Genomic DNA, 16,651 nt, shown 5'->3' with positions numbered 1-16,651 from the left:
TTTAGGATAATGACCTCCAGGTCTATCCATGTTGCTGTAAGAAACATGATTTCACTTTTTTTATGGCTGAGTAGTATTCCATATATACCGCATTTTAAAGAAATCTATTCATCCATCAATGGACATTTATGTTGATTCTTATTATGAATAATGCTGTGATAAACATGAGTACAAATGTCTTTTTGAAGTGATTATTTCTTTTCCTTTGGGTAAACCAATAGTGGGATTGCTGGATCAAATGGTAGTTCTACTTTTAGTTTTTTGAGAAATCTCCATACTCTTTCCCATGGAGGTTGTACTAATTAACGTTCCCATCATCAGTGTATAGGCATCCCTTTTTCTCCACATCCTCACCAACATCAGTTTTTGTTTTTTTGCTTTTCAATAATGGCCATTCTGACTGGCATAAGATGGTATTTTATTGTGCTTTAGAGAATTTTGAACAGAAAAGGGATGTGATCTGATCTGTGTTGAAAAAGAAAACTCTGGCTTCTGTCCTGAGAATGAACAGTATGGAGGCAAGTTAGAAGTTTATTACAATAATCCAGGTGAGGCATTAAGAGGCCCTGGAACAGGGTGGTGTATAGGAGAGTGATGTGGAATGGCTGAATTCTGGATATATTTTTGAAAGTGGAGACCAGAGAGTTTCCTGAGTGATTGCATATAGGTTGTGAGAGCAAGAAAGGAAGGGATGTTGACTTGGATTCCCAAAGACTGCTCTTCTTGATGTGTAGTTGAGGCTCTCTTTGTACTACTCTGTGTTTAAGTGACCTGGCAGACTAATCTCTCTATCCCTCCTCCTGTAAAGCACAGACTGATGCAAAAGACACTTGACTTTCATGGCCAAGAGGCTCCTCTGTAGAACACCCCTCTATCACTACCTCCAACTCCTGTTCCCATCAAATGAGTACAATTCATGTGCCAAAAATTGTTGACTGGGTGCAGTGGCAGCACTTTGGGAGGCCAAGGCGGGCAAATCATGAGGTCAGGAGTTCGAGACCAGCCTGGCCAACATGGTGAAACCCTGTCTCTACTAAAAATACAAAAAATTAGCTGGGCATAGTGGCAGGCGCCTATAATCCCAGCTACTCGGGAGGCTGAGGCAGGAGAATTGCTTGAACCTGGGAGGTGCAGGTTGCAGTGAGCCAAAATCGCATCACTGCACTCCAGCCCAGGAGACAGAGTGAGACTCCATCTCAAAAAAAAAAAAAAAAAATTGTTTACTTCTTTCCACAACTCTATATTCCAATTTTATTTCTAATAATTAAATTAATATAATGTAAAGTAATGGAGTGTGGGTTTGAAAACAAAGAATTGGAGGCTTTGGTAAGTGTGGGTAAAGGTGAACCAAAAAATTAGTTGATAAGAAAACTGTGGCCGGGTGCGGTGGCTCATGCCTATAATCCCAGCACTTTGGGAGGCCAAGGTGGATGGATCACCTGAGGTCAGGAGTTCGAGACCAGACTGGCCAACATGGCGAAACCCCGTCACTACAAAAAATACAAAAATTAGCCGGGCGTGATGGTAGCTGCCCGTAATCTCAGCTACGCAGGAGGCTGAGGCAGGAGAATCACTTGAACCTGGGAGGTGGAGGTTGCAGTGAGCCAAGATCACGCCATTGCATTCAAGCCTGGGTGACAGAGCAAGACTCCATCTCAAAAACAAACACACACCACTGTGATATTTTTAAGTTCTTCCTCTACAGAAATTAAAACTAGAAATTATACTTACCTGGTTGTGGCTTCCGCAAGATAAAGAATGCAGACCCATCAGAGGCACATGCTTAAAGAAAGCATTTTGACTTTTCTGCAAAGATTGGCGGTGAATATACATTATAGATGTTCACAGAATATAATGATTCCCTCTTCCATCCAGCTTTTTCCCCTTCCAATTGAGAAATTTGAGCCCCAGGAGTTCGAGACCAGCCTGGGAAGCATGGCAAAACCCCATCTCTACTAAAATACAAAAATTAGTCAGGCATGGTGGCATGCACCTATAGTCCCAGCTACTTGGGAGGCTGAGGTGGGAGGATTGCTTGAGCCCAGGAGGTCGGAGCTGCAGTGAGCCATGATCATTCCACTGCACTCCAGCCTGGGTGACAGTGTGAGACCCTATCTCAAAAAAAAAAAAAAAAAAAAAAAGGGAAAAGAAATCAGTACATTAAAGAGATACCTCCTCTCCCATGTTCATTTTGACATTATTGACAATAGCCAAGATATGAAAGCAACCAAGATATGAATGGATAAATAAAATGTGGTATAAATATGTATACACAATGGATACTATTCTGCCATAAAAAAGGAAATCCTGTCATTTGGATGATGCTGAAGGACACTGATAAGTAAAATAAGCCAGGCACAGAAAGACAAATACCACTTACATGTGCCTCACTTACACATGGAAACTGAAAAAGTCAAACTCACAGAAGCAGGGAGTAGAATGGTGGTTATCAGGGGCTGGAGTGTTTGGGAGATGTTGGTCAAAGGATAGAAAATTTCAGTAACACAGGAAGAATAAGTTCAAATGATCTATCCTATAACGTGGTGACTATAGTTAATAACAACGTATTGTTTAACCGAAAATTGCTAACAGATTTTAAGTGTTCTCACTACACACACATACACACACACAAATGTGAGGTAATGTTAGATTTAGCCATTCTGCAATGTATACATATTTCAAAGTATCATATCATATGACATAGGCATAATTTGTCAAAAAATTTTAAGTGTAAGGACATTAGAAAAAAAGATTGTTATTTTCATGCATTTGTAAATAGAGGCTCTGCAGAAACATCCTTTGGCCCCCAGGGGGCGCAGGGCAGAATGAAGTCAGAGCTGAGGATTTGATCCCTGCAGTTGGCACGCTCTGGTTACCAGGGCTGCCACAGAGAATACAGAAAAAGTAGTTTATGTCCACTTCAGAGAACATTCACTGTGGGATGCTGGTAGACAAGGGTTGTATATATCTAAAGTCCACCTCTGGTTTTTGGTAAAGTGTAGTAAATATGCAAAAACTGCAGAAACCTCTACCCATCGTACCCTTCTGCTTGTGTGTCTATGTGTCTCTCTTTCTGTTTATCTTAATCACTGTGTGTGTGTGTGTGTGTGTGTGTGTGTCCCTGTCTCTCCCTCCCTGTCTCTGCAAAGGGGGAGCCCACAGTGTTCCAGGCTTTACTTCCTATAAGAAACACAAGAATACTGTTGAAAGTATATAAACTTGGCTAACTTATGCAAATTCACAGTTCTAAATGTTCTGCCAACAGGCTAAAATTGCAGATTTTTCCCTTCTAGTGGAAACAAAACTCAAGCAAACCCCTCCTGTATTCTCCTTTATATTTCAGAGAAATTTCTATTGCTTAGCTGTTTAGCATAGTTTTACTAATTGAACAGGATTTTTTTCCTGTTTTGTTTGTTTTTTTGAGACAGTCTTGCTTTGTCAGCAGGCTGGAGTACAGTGGCACAATCTTGGCTCACTGCAACCTCTGCCTCCCGGGTTCAAGTTATTCTCTTGCCTCAACCTCCCGAGTAGCTGGGACTACAGGCGCATGACACCAAGCCCAGCTAATTTTTGTATTTTTAGTAGAGATGGGGTTTCACCGTGTTGGCCAGGATGGTCTTGATTTCTTGACCTCGTGATCCACCCGCCTTGGCCTCCCAAAGTCCTGGGATTACAAGTGTGAGCCACTGCGCCTGGCCAATATTTTACTGAAGTGTTTCAAGCACTAACAGCACAATATTCACTGTAAGAATTTCATACACCAATATAATTACTGCATGAATGTCATTTATTGAAATTAACATTATTATGAATACATAATGGAAAAATGCTCCTCAAAAGAGGAAAGTGAATGTTAACCAGCAACAGGACAAAGCCATCCTCAGAAGACAGATAATCGGAAACAGTTTCACAGTTCAGTTTATGTATGTACACCGGGGTTAGAGTTCCTCTATGTCTGCGTCTCTGCAGATGCCAGGCTTTGGACCAGGAGGCTCAGGAATGTCTCCAGCCGCTTCCTGGATCTGTATGCAATGAGTCCTCCCTTGTTGGCCCACCGATCCACCCCAGCAGCACCCTCATTTTCCACGTGGTACACCAACTGTGGCAAATCAAGCCCTGTTTCTGGATTTCTTTCTAAGCATTCTTTCAAGTCTACTATTCCCCCACCCATGGCCCGCAGTATGGCATGAGCAGCACAAGAGTCCCACTTGAACGTGGTATCTTCTGAAAAGATGTAAATGTCAACGAGGCCTTGGACAACACAAAGGCTCTTATAACCAGCCCCAGCTGCCCCGAATATGCGATCTCCACATACACGTGACAATGCAGCTTTGATAGTCTCCTTTTCACTTGTACTAATGACGGCTGAAAAACTGGGGGAGAATGCTGCCTCAGAGCCTGTGTTTCCAGCGTGTATTTCACTGCCGCTCCTTCTAGAGATGGTGAGCTGAAGTGAATGCATGTTCGTCCCCATGTAAGAAAGGCCCCAATAGCACTGTCCTTTCCACCTGTGGAAGAAAAATTTCAATTGGTGATAATTATCACATTTGTTTTTCATTACTAATGTCACTTGCAAACTTAATGATATGAAGAAATACACAATTCATCATAACATGGTGAATCTTAACACCTTTAAGCCTAGGAATAGATATCAGGTAGCTAGTTTATTTCCGAAAGTTACTTATATGCGTGCAGCTGCCTGAGTTGTTGCAATTAGAAATGCTTTCAATTTTATGGCATTATCACATCAATCTAGGACAACACTAAAACATTTATGGGGTTTCCAGCTTCCAGAACCATTGCAAAATTTCATTACAACTTTTAGTATTTAAAGTTTAATAGGGAAAAAGGAATAGATAAGTGATATCTCTTTTCAATCTGCAAACATTGTACAATCCTTATAACAAGGTTTTCTTTATTTGGTAACTCCTTTTCATTCTCTTATTCACTAGTTTCACTTTGGCTTTCAACACAAAGAAAGATGGACTCAATGTTATTAGTTTTGACAACCACAATAATTACAGCACCTTCCCTTTATCAATGCTTAACTTACTGTCTGTGTTGTTACATATTTACAGATAAGGAAACAGGCTTAGAGAAAGTAAGTAACTTCCTGAGGCCCACTCAGCTAGAAAGTGGTAGAATCTGCATTCAAACCCACAAAGTCTCACTCTGAATCTGTGCCACAAACTATTTTGTTGACCACCTCCATTACTAGGCCATGATTATGTCTGCATATTATTCCAATTCTTTTCAATTTCTTATTAACCTTTTAAAGATAGCAGAAACCCATTTTTAGTTTGGAAGATGGCGGGGGCAGGGGGAAAATATTAAAACTTAAGAGGTATAAACTTATGACTATTAAAGAGCAAATGATTGTTACTTGAAGCAACTCAAGGTTCAATAAAAACATGTAATCCTATATAAGTGAAAAAATATGACCTATTTCAATAAAAAGCTGAAGCTGCTTGTTCCACCTAGACTTTGCCATGCCCTGCTGGGTCCTGGCTGCTTTCTACACTCTGTTTAAGAGTACATGGAAGGGTGGGAGGAGGCAGAAAGGGAGTGTGAGTTAGGTTCTGATCCTGGCCATGCCTACCAATCTTTTCACAGGATAATTTTCACATTTTGTTTTGAACTTCTAAAATTATACCAAAGTTCAACTGGCTACACAGAGATGGCAGCTGTCTTATTCCCAATGTATTGGAAGGCAGTGTTACCACCACTTCACTAATCTGATTTTGAGTGGATTCTAGAAACAGGGAACAGGATTACTATATTCCAAATGTAAAACTATGATTTCTCCAAGATAGTATTAATTTTAAAATTTCTACCAGCATGTACTTGGCCTCAAATAAAATTATGCAAATCTAAGATTGAAAATAGAACTTTAATTCAAATATGCAGACTTTCAGTGTGAACACTCCTATGTGTTAAGTCATGGGAATGTCATATAGTGATAATCCTAACAATAAGCAAAGCTGAGGTCACAAGTTCTAACAACTATAATATACCAAAAATATTTGCCTGTTACCTGAGGGTGTTTGGGTCTCGTGACACAAAAGGTTGATTGATGACTCCCATCAGGGGAACCCCTGTCTGTATGTCATAGACACCAATTAAAATGGTGACACACTGAAGTCCACAGGGGAAGATTCCCTGGTTGGATTTAATGTCAGCAGAACCTTTTATATACTGATAAGTTGAATCTGAAAAAGGAAGCAAATGTGTTTGGATTCAGGTAAAGATTATTTAGAAGACTCTGTTCCATATCATTTCTCTCTTCTACTGATTTGGTAAGCAATAATTTTTTACCTTTGGATGTCACTGTATTGAATTGTTATTTGGCCTCTTGTACTTCTAAATTGCTTGTGTTTCATTTTTCCTGACTATGTGAGAACTCTTGAAGGGAGAGGATGTGTCTATAGTTCCTGTGGCATAGTGACTTGCATATAACAGGCATTCAAATATTTGTTACTTATCAAAAGCATTTAAAAAGTAATAACCAGAATAATTGGTGGGATTATTTTAGAAATACTACTAATCAGAGGACTAGTACAGTGTGAGATGGAAAAGCCTCCTTCCAATGGGTGAAAAAAAAAAAGACCTACTATTTGATAGCACAATAGAGTAACTATAATCAATAAGAACTTAATTGTACATTTTAAAATAAAGAGTGTAACTAGATTGTTTATTACTCAAAGGATAAATGCTCAAAGGGATGGATACCCTATTCTCTGTGATGTGCTTATCTCACACTGCGCGCCTGTGTCAAAACATCTCATGTACCCCAGAAATACACTATTATGTACCACAAAAATGTTAAAAAGAAAAAGAAAAAAAGAAAAGCCCCCTTCCCGTAATCGGTCATAGGTAAAATTATCTTTTACTATTATTATTTGGTGCCTCAAGTTAGAAGGAAGAAAGAGACAATCAATGATGGTGGCACCAAAAAAAGAAAGTAACGGTGCTCCTATGAAACAGAGGCAGAGAAACTAGGTTTCCTCTTAAGAGATGTGCATGCCAGCAGCTGACTGCCGATGTCTAGGGAGTTAGCACACGGCTAAGGATGTGCCTGGCAAAAGATTTTCAAAGAGCTCGAAAACAGAATCAGTTCAGGGCAGAACCAACAAACAGGAGATCTCTGTCCCTCAGAAACTATAACTGATGCCAATTTACCCTTAAATGATCAAATATTTGGGGAAAGGTTTTTAGTTTCCATATATTATCCACTGGCTGAATGTGATATGATTATCTGAAGATTAAACCTATTTCAGTATCATCCTGTGAATACACTTGTAGGATGGGAAGGGCCCAGGGAGGAGTTTGCCTGCTCCTTGAATGGTCCTATTGTGTTGGGTGGGGAAGAAAAAAAAGGAAGGGGGGGCTTATTAAAATTATTACCTAGAACTTTGTATTAATAGCATCATTGAAAATAAAGGCTGGCTGGGCGTGGTGGGTCATGCCTGTAATCCTAGCACTTTAGGAGGCCAAGGCGGGCAGATTGCTTGAACCCAGGAGTTTGAGACCAGCCTGGGCAACATGGTAAAAACCCCTTCTCTAAAAACAATATAAAAAATTAGCCTAGTGAGGTGGCATGCACCTGTGCTGCCTACTTGGGTCCCAGCTGGAGGATCGCTTGAGCTCAGGAGGACAAGGCTGCAATGAGTTCTGACTGTGCCACTGCACTCCAGCCTGTGTGCAACATGAGACTCTGTCTCAAAAAAAAAAAAAAAAAAAAAAAAGAAGGGTAGAATGGTTACACTTTGGAAACAATGGATTATATATTACGGTTCTATCACAATCATGACCAAAATAATGTAGAGCTTATACAGGGCTCACAAACTGCTCATGCGTCACATTAAGCTTTTTGCTTGACCTGTACAGTGCTTTTTTGATTGTTTGCTTGTTTAACTGAATTAGTAGCTAATGGTTAGGAATTGGGATATATCGCTGAAAACCTTGGATCTTGGTTTCTCTTTAAAAATCTGAAGAGCTGGCCTGGACTCCCATATGGCAACAATCTGCTAAAGCTAAGTGCTCTTTAAATGGCATGTGTGCTCAATTGGTCATAATTGCTCTCACTTCATCCTCTCATTTACTTACCAGTCTTTTGAAGATAAGTTAGTTCATCTTGGCATGTGTGCCTGTATGTGTGTACCTGTTATAGATATGTGTATATAGACACACAGCTATAATATATATGTATTTATACAGAACACATGACACATACACCTCAACTCTCATTGTTTTAAAACTTTAAATTTTTAAAAACTTCTAGGAGAGTTAAACTACACTCAATAATTTTTATTTTTCCAACCCCCCCCCCCGCCCACCGCCACCACCAAAAATGATTGTAAATAACAAACATACTCTCCTATACTTACCTATGGGGTCCACCCAAATTCCCAAAATGTCCTGTGGAACATTGATCTCCGTGGAATCCAGAATTGGGTCAGTAAAGGCAACATCCTGATGAACAACCCTGGCTAATGCTTCAGATGCCACCTTGTTACCATTGAGGACTTTGCTAAGAAGCTCTGCTGTTTCTTCCTCTGTTGAACACAACCTCAAGGTAATCTTTTCCCCTAGGGTAAAGCCACACGATAAACCATTACATTTCAAGAGTTTCAGTGGAGAAAGAACAGAGAGAGGCAGAGCAAAAGAGTGAGAGACAGAGAGAGCAAAAGAGTGAAAGAGACAGAGAGAGACACACACAGAGAGTGAGAGTGAGAGAGACAGAGAGCGAGAGAGACAGAGCGAGAGAGACAGACAGTGAAAGAGCAAGAGATAGCGACAGCAAGAGAGACAGAGAGAGACAGAAAGCAAGAGAGACAGAGAGCAAGAGAGACAGAGACAGAAAGCAAGAGAGACAGAGAGCAAGAGAGACAGAGACAGAAAGCAAGAGAGACAGAGAGCAAGAGAGACAGAGACAGAAAGCAAGAGAGACAGAGAGCAAGAGAGACAGAGACAGAAAGCAAGAGAGACAGAGAGCAAGAGAGACAGAGCGAGAGAGACAGAGCGAAAGAGACAGCGAGCAAGAGAGAGACAGAACAAGAGAGAGCAAGAGAGTGAAAGAGACACAGAGTGAGAGACATAGAGACAGCAAGAGAGACAGAGAACAACAGAGACAGAGAGCGAGCAAGAGAGACAGAGCGAGAGAGCGAGAGACAGCAAGAGAGTGAAAGAGACAGAGTGAGACACAGAGAGAGAGAAAAAGAGACAGAGCGAGAGAGATAGCGAAAGAGTGAGAGAGAGCGAGACAGAGAGCAAGACAGGGAGAGTGAGAAAGCAAGCAAAAGAGACAGAGAGTGAGCTAGCGAGAGAGTGAATCAAAAGCTGTACACAGATTAAGTGAGGGCGATATATCCATCCCAGCAGTTCCTAAGCCTGGCTGACTGCCAGAATCACCTGGCGGGGCTTCATCAAGGCAGATGCCCAGTGGCTACCCACACAGTTAACCTGAATAGTAAGGGATGGGTTTCAGGAAATCAAAAGACCTCCCTAAAAAATGCCCATGTGGGCACAATTTTGTATCCCAGTTAAGGGACACATTGTCAGTTAATAATTCCTGAATTCCTGATCATTAATCTTTTTAAAATTTGTCTTTTGATTTTTTATATACTTAAGTCACCCTGTCTATGTCTGAATATGTTATTGAAAAGAATGGAGGTTTTTCAGCACACCAAAGTGCTTCTACCTCTTTATAGATACTGCTTTTAACTTAAAATTGTTTAAGCTAAGTAACATAAAATGGTATATACTAATCTTTAAATGTAGTAAAACTTTATGCCTCTAAATGGTATACATATAAATAGCTCTCCTCTGTGGGGCCCATTGAGAACCAGAACATAAGCAAAGCTGCTGCTTCAAATGATAAGTTACCGAGGCCAGGTGCTTTACCATCACTTTAAACATGCTTCTTAGACCCTTGATTAATCTGGTTTCAGCCCTTGACAGAAGTGAGGGAAGAGGCTGGTAAAAAATAGGCAAGTTAATAGCAACAAGAGGTGACAGCAGTGGAGGAAAAAAAATCTTAAAAACTAAGAAAACATGGCACTTCGGAACGTTTTAGATACTCCTGCTATCTAGTAGCTATCTAGGTAGCTACTTCTACCCTTCTTATTCCAAGGGCCAGCAGTGTTTCTATCAGCTGCGAGCTTATTAGAAAGTCAGAACTTGAGGCCGGGCGTGGTGGTTCATGCCTATAATCCCAGCGCTTTAGGAGGCCGAGGTAAGCAAATCACTTGAGGTCAGGAATTCCAGACCACCCTGGTCAACATAGTGAAACCCCTGTCCCTAATAAAAGTTTAAAAAAATTAGCTAGGCATGGTGGCACACGTCTGTAATCCCAGCTACTTGGGAGGCTGAGGCAGGAGAATCGTTTGAATTTGGGAGGCGGAGGCTGCAGTGAGCCAAGATTGTGCCACTGCGCTCCAGCCTGGGTAACAGAGGGAGACTCCATCAACAACAACAACAAAAAAAATCAGAACCTCAGACGCCACCCCAGACCTACTGATTTTTTGTTTGTTTGTTTGTTTTGTTTGTTTTTGTTTTTGTTTTTGAGACGGAGTCTCACTCTGTAGCCCAGGCTGGAGTGCAGTGGCCGGATCTCGGATCACTGCAAGCTCCGCCTCCCGGGTTCACGCCATTCTCCTGCCTCAGCCTCCCGAGTAGCTGGGATTACAGGCCCCCGCCACCACACCCGGATACTTTTTTTTGTATTTTTTCAGTAGAGACAGGGTTTCACCGTATTAGCCAGGATGGTCTCGATCTCCTGATCTCGTGATCTGCCCGCCTCGGCCTCCCAAAGTGCTGGTATTACAGGCGTGAGCCACCGAGCCTGGCCGACCTACTGAATTTTAACAAGATCCTGAGGCGATTACATGACCAGTTAAGTATGGGGAGCACAATCGACATGTATTACAGTGATGACTGAATCAGCAAGAAATAGTCAAGTTTAGTTAAATTAACTTAATTCAAAGTAAATTAGACTGTTCAAGTTGGGGAATAGTAAAACTAATAACAGCTTCTTACTGCACACCTACTCTGGGCTCGGAAAAACTTATGGGATCATTCAAAGGAACAAATTATATTACTACTTTTGTTGAAATTTGCCAGAGACCTCTCATCCCACTGAGAGGGAAATCTAAATCCCCTCCTATGATCTGGTCTTGCCTGCAATATCATCATCGCCATCTCTCCTCTTCCCCTCTCCACATTTCTCTGCCCTTTTAACAAACAGGAAAATGGATATGGCTATGCCTTTTCCCCCTATAATTCTAGACAAATGATGTATTAAAAAAACTGTGCAGTAGTCAAGTGTAGATTTTTAAATGTAAGATTGCTTGTAAGTCAGGTGTAAGTGTTATTTTTAACCTTCAGAGGTTTAAATGGTATTTCTTTCCCTTCTTACTAACATAGAACTAACTACATCTTAATATATGGTGCATGAAGGAGACTACAAAATTTTCAGAGTTAATCTAGAATTCATTTTTTCTTGGTAATTGTGTTTCTAGATATTTAAGTATTTGTCACACGATCAGTGTTTAATGTTCACTATTTTATTCTTCTACTATTAAACAAATCCAAACAAACTAAAAAAAAAAAAAAAAGTGTTTCTCTGAAAGTAATCAGATTACCTGAGGTCAGGAGTTTGAGACCAGCCTGGCCAACACTGTGAAATCTCATCTCTAACTAAAAATACAAAAATTAGCCGGGTGTGGTGGCACACGCCTGTAATCCCAGCCACTTGGGAGGACGAGGCAGGAGAATCCCTTGAACCCAGGAAGTGGAGGTTGCAGTGAGCTGAGATTGTGTCACTGCACTCTAGCCTGGACAACAGAGCAACTCTGTCTCAAAAAAACAAACAAACCAAAAAACTTAGTACTAAAAGGAAGCTTTTAGTTAGTCCACGTACTTCACAGAGGTTCTGAGACAGAAATGATGAGGTGATTTGCTCAAGATCACACAGTAAGTATTTCAGAGCCATGGCCTCCTCTGAACTTTTAGCTGAGGTCCATGGACTTCCCCAAGAGTGCACAGATGGGTTTAAACCTAGGATCTGATATTGTCTGCACAATTGTGTAGATGGGCATCTTTGGGGCTTTGATAACTTACATTAGATTCCCAAAGGGCCATGCGATTTTCCCAAAGCTTGAGTTATAAGTTACTTAAATGCCACAGATTTATATCTAAAATGATACATGGACTTGCTAAATTATTCTGAGATACCATATCTCTCTACTTAAGTTAAATGGCATGACATTCTGAGGTAGAAATTTAATGAACCTTAACATTCAAATATATTATGCTGTTTACAGTAAGTGGCTTCCAAACATTTAGTTCATGGTATAAATTAGAGATTAGAATACCATGTGATAATTAAATTACAAAGACACATTAAGATTCTTATACTTACCCAAATCATTAGTAAACTCATTGGATTCTTCTCCAAAAATATGTTTTTCCAAGCCTGGAAACTGAATGATTCAGAATATGATGAAAAATAAAACAAAAACCCATATACATGTTCAATTCTGAACAGATTTCAATGTTATATTTCAAATTAAATAGCACAATCAGAACTAAAATTCCAAAATTTCCAATTCTAGAAACCAATCCAAGTATAAAAAAACGAAGTCAGCTTGGCTCAGTGTTTAATTTTCTAATATTTTTCTGCCCTTTTGCCCCTCTAGAAAGTCAAAATCATGGTAGATGCTTGGTTCCCTTATGTCCTGTTTAGTTTGCAAAAGTACTTCTAGAAACTTCATCCTTCTACTTAAGAGCCATAGAATTCGAATATTTACAAAGGACATGTTTTAACTCTTGCTCTTAAACTGCATCCTAGTAGCTTATACAAGGTAATTTTGTTGATCAAGTATCTAAAAGCATGACTTGAGACTGGATAGAAGGAGTTAGAGGATAACATTCAATTTTGTTTTCATTTCCAGGCGTTTGTTTCCCTACTCTCAGATGTATCATCATTCAGGCTAGGAAGGGGATATGAAAAAAAAGAAAGATTTTATTGACCAATAATTTAAGCATCAATATATAGAGTGAATAAATGGAGTCAAGTAAGGATCTTCTGTCATCTCTGTATGATCACGAAGCTTTCTGATACATTTTGCTTCTAATCCTTTCTGTAGTAAAGATAATTTTTCTCAAAATGTGTGCTAAAATTTGATAACACATGATGTTCTCAGGGAACAAAGGCAAGGACATGCTTCAAATATTTGAACTCGGTCATTTGCAGATGACAAATAGCTTTAATAATGCCCACAACCACTTAGTATTCATATTATTTTGTGGAACAGTACAAATCAACAAGGGCTGGCAACCAGCCCATTCATCAAGGGCTGACACTCAGTCTCCCAAGCCTGCTTAAAGACCAGTTCTGAGACTACAAGACAAAAGGCTCATGAAATAAAGATATTTTATACAGCTAAAATGGAATATCATTTATTTTAGCTCATGAACAAATAACCGCCTGAACTTTTTATAATGCTTTGAGGCAAATATTAGCCCATAAAAATTAATGTTGATACATTTTTAATCCAGTTGCTCAACCATCCCTTGCACCCAACTATATTGATAAGTAAAAAACAAAAATAAATTTGCTTCATTTAGTTTATTGGAGTCAGATTTCATATGACATGAAAAAGTATAGTTTGTAGAGATTTCATGATGGCATTTAGTCTCTTCACCTGTGGTCAAGATTTCACTTAAACGATTCTAAATGGTTCTCAATATTTTGAAAATTTCATAGAAATTATTCCAATATTTTATAATGCTTTCTGCCATAAAGTTCTATTCTCCCAAATGTAATGGTTACATTATCATATAAAAGGCAATATAATATTGCAAAGAATGCAGACTCTGGAGTCAGTCTTCCTGTGTTCAAAAACTGGTCCTACCATTTACTTGCTGTGTAACCTTAGGCAAGTTACTTAACCTCTCTGTGCCTCCCTTCTTTCACCCATTACATTGTAACAGTAGTTCTTACTTCATCAAATTGTTATAAGAGCTAAATAAGTTAATATATTTAAAGACTTTAGAATAGTGGCTGGCACATAGCGTTTATAAGTGCTGCTAGTATTATTATTTCTATTTATTAACACAGTTTCTTTCTTTAGTCAGCTCCAGAAAGTTAGAGTCGCAATCATTGTTATATTAACATATTAACATGTTTATATGTTTATAACAAAGAACAATATTTTTCTACTAGAATAAAGGAGACTTTAAGTCTCCAGGTACAATCTCATAACTGAAGCAACCATTATATAAATGATGAGAGCCACAAGGTAGAACTTAATATATCAAGTTAAAAAAAAAAAAAACCGGTTACAAAGCAGAGCGCTGTCATTTCTGTTGCAATACATTGTATGGGTCATGTACACACATACACACAGAAGGAAAATGTTATAATATTTAGCAAAGCACAGCTGTGGTTTTCTCCAGTGGTGGGACTAAAAGGGTTCTTATTTTTGCTTATTTTCCAGAAAATATGTATTATTTATTAAAAAGAAATTCATTAGTAAATGAAAGGTTCTATACTGAAGTGTATATTTCTAGGTATTATAATTGTGAGTGATTTTTATTTTCTTATTTGATTTTCTGTATTTTAAAGATTTCCTGCAATGAACATTTTATCAATATTGTAATCATGACAAGGAGGAAAAAAATCCAGGATGTTTACCTGAATTCAAGGTGCTAGTACAATGATAGAGGTGAGGTGTAAAAGGCATGCTATTTTATGACGGGGAAAGCCACAGATGCAACTATTTTGCAATTACCTTGGCTGTGACCTTTCTCACCTTGTTCTCCATATTCTGTTTTATAACTTCCTGTACCAGTACATCAGCCAGCGTCTTGAAGTCAACTGCAAACTTCTTGTTCTTTTCTTCCTCTTTCTTTTCTTCAATCAACAGCTGGAAGAGGGCCTCCTGCTGCCTGCATGCCCGGGCAATGTTAGCAGCCTTCTCAGAGACACAGAGCAGTTCCCGGAGGATATCTGACATTTCTGAACCTTGCTTTTCAGTTGCAGCTGCTGGTGGAATTGGCACCCACCCTCTGGGCCGTCAGCTGGAAAAATACAAGAATGTGAAAGAGAAAGCAGTTCAGAGAGTGATGTCAGGGTGCCTCTGGCACTACCAACAACCCATCTGGCAGTCAACCTGGTCAGCCTGGTGAACAGCTAGTCTATATCATCTTCACATCCTCAGTGTGGAAGACTCTAGATATAATCTAAAATTTGCAGCTTATTGTTTTAAATCTTGAAAAGAAATTTACACTCTCAAAGATATACCAAAAATTAAATTCTCAGTGACAGAAAAATCTTTGAATGAAAATCTAAATTCCTAGAGAGACAGGCAGATGGACACACAAGCCCAATGCTAAAGGCAAGCCAAATTCTTGTAATGACCTTAGAATGATCACATAGGCTTAGCAGCAGTATTGAAGTAGTGCTTTCTTTCACCCTGTGGGAAGAAGGGAGAAGAAATGGATGAGGACTTACGCTGTCAGTTCCAGGGCAACTTTCTTTTTTTTTTTTTTTTTTTTTTTTGAGATGGAGTCTTGCTCTGTCACCCAGGCTGGAGTGCAGTGGCGCGACCTCGGCTCACTGCAAGCTCCACCTCCGGGGTTCACGCCATTCTCCTGCCTCCGCCTCCCCAGCAGCTGAGACCACAGGTGCCTGCCACCACACTGGGCTAATTCTTTGTATTTTTAGTAGAGATGGGGTTTCACCGTGTTATCCAGGATAACTTTCTTTTTCTTTTTTTCTTTTTTGAGATGGAGTCTGGCTCTGTCGCCCAGGCTGGAGTGCAGCGGTGCAATCTCGGCTCAGTCCAAGCTCCACCTCTCAGGTTCACACCATTCTCATCCTCAGCCTCCCAAGTAGCTGGGACTACAGGTGCCCACCACCACACCCAGCTAATTTTTTTGTATTTTTAGTAGAGATGGGGTTTCACCGTGTTAGCCGGGATGGTCTTGATCTCCTGACCTCATGATCTGCCTGCCTGGGCTTCCCAAAGTGCTGGGATTACAGGCGTGAGCCACCATGCCTGGCCTGTCCAGGGCAACTTTCTAAAGTAGTAAGTACCAGACCAGCTAGCACCTTTTTTGTTGTTTTTGAGACAGGGTCTCACTCTGTCACCCAGGCTGGAGTGCAATGGTGTGAACACAGCTCATTGCAGCCTTGACCTCCCGGGCTCAAGTCATTTTCCCACCTCAGCCTCCTGAGTAGCTAGGACTACAGGTGCATGCCACCACGCCAGGCTAATTTTTGTATTTTTTGTGGAGATGGAGTTTTACCATGCTGGCCAGGCTAATCTCAAACTCTTGGGCTCAAGTGATCCTCCTACCTCAGCCTCCCAAAGTGCTGGGACTACAGGTATAAGCCACTGCGCCCAGCCTCAGATCAGCAAGCACTGTGTGTCCTGCAAGACCCTGAGGTCATTCTTCTGCTAGTAGCACGAGCCATCTCATTGCCAACTCCCTCACATGCCGTTAAAAAAAGGCCCACTATCTATGCTGCTCCTTTACCCAGTAAAAGGTTGAATAATGAGGTGAAACATGCAACTTGTTGACACTTGAAAAGTTCTGGCTTCTAGGAGTGTTGTGCTATCAGACCTTGATTATATCTGTTAGG

At 40.2% G+C, this 16,651-nt stretch overlaps 1 protein-coding gene across 11 annotated transcripts in view; it reads right to left on the bottom strand.

Annotated features, from left to right (window-relative positions):
• Positions 1 to 3,769: 3,769 nt before the first annotated feature.
• INPP1 (inositol polyphosphate-1-phosphatase) overlaps positions 3,770 to 16,651 on the bottom strand; it is a 29,074-nt gene continuing 16,192 nt past the window's right edge. For 5 of the 11 annotated variants that reach the window (XM_028830937.2, XM_015110555.3, XM_015110556.3 and 2 more), the window contains exons 2-6: positions 14,796 to 15,084; positions 12,422 to 12,482; positions 8,388 to 8,588; positions 6,035 to 6,209; positions 3,770 to 4,508 (exon numbers count right to left, since the gene is read on the bottom strand). In XM_028830937.2, the coding sequence (XP_028686770.2) occupies positions 3,950 to 4,508; positions 6,035 to 6,209; positions 8,388 to 8,588; positions 12,422 to 12,482; positions 14,796 to 15,020 (1,221 nt within the window). In that variant the 5' untranslated portion in view covers positions 15,021 to 15,084 and the 3' untranslated portion in view covers positions 3,770 to 3,949. Of the gene's footprint in view, positions 4,509 to 6,034; positions 6,210 to 8,387; positions 8,589 to 12,421; positions 12,483 to 14,795; positions 15,085 to 15,424; positions 15,480 to 16,651 lie in introns of all 11 variants that reach the window. The other 6 variants (XM_015110559.3, XM_015110560.3, XM_015110557.3 and 3 more) reach the window with 3 other exon arrangements.

Source organism: Macaca mulatta, chromosome 12, assembly GCF_049350105.2.
Source record: "Macaca mulatta isolate MMU2019108-1 chromosome 12, T2T-MMU8v2.0, whole genome shotgun sequence".
Lineage (NCBI taxonomy): Eukaryota > Metazoa > Chordata > Mammalia > Primates > Cercopithecidae > Macaca > Macaca mulatta.
Note: the sequence above shows the minus strand (reverse complement) of the source record. Positions and strands in the feature narration are given on the sequence as shown.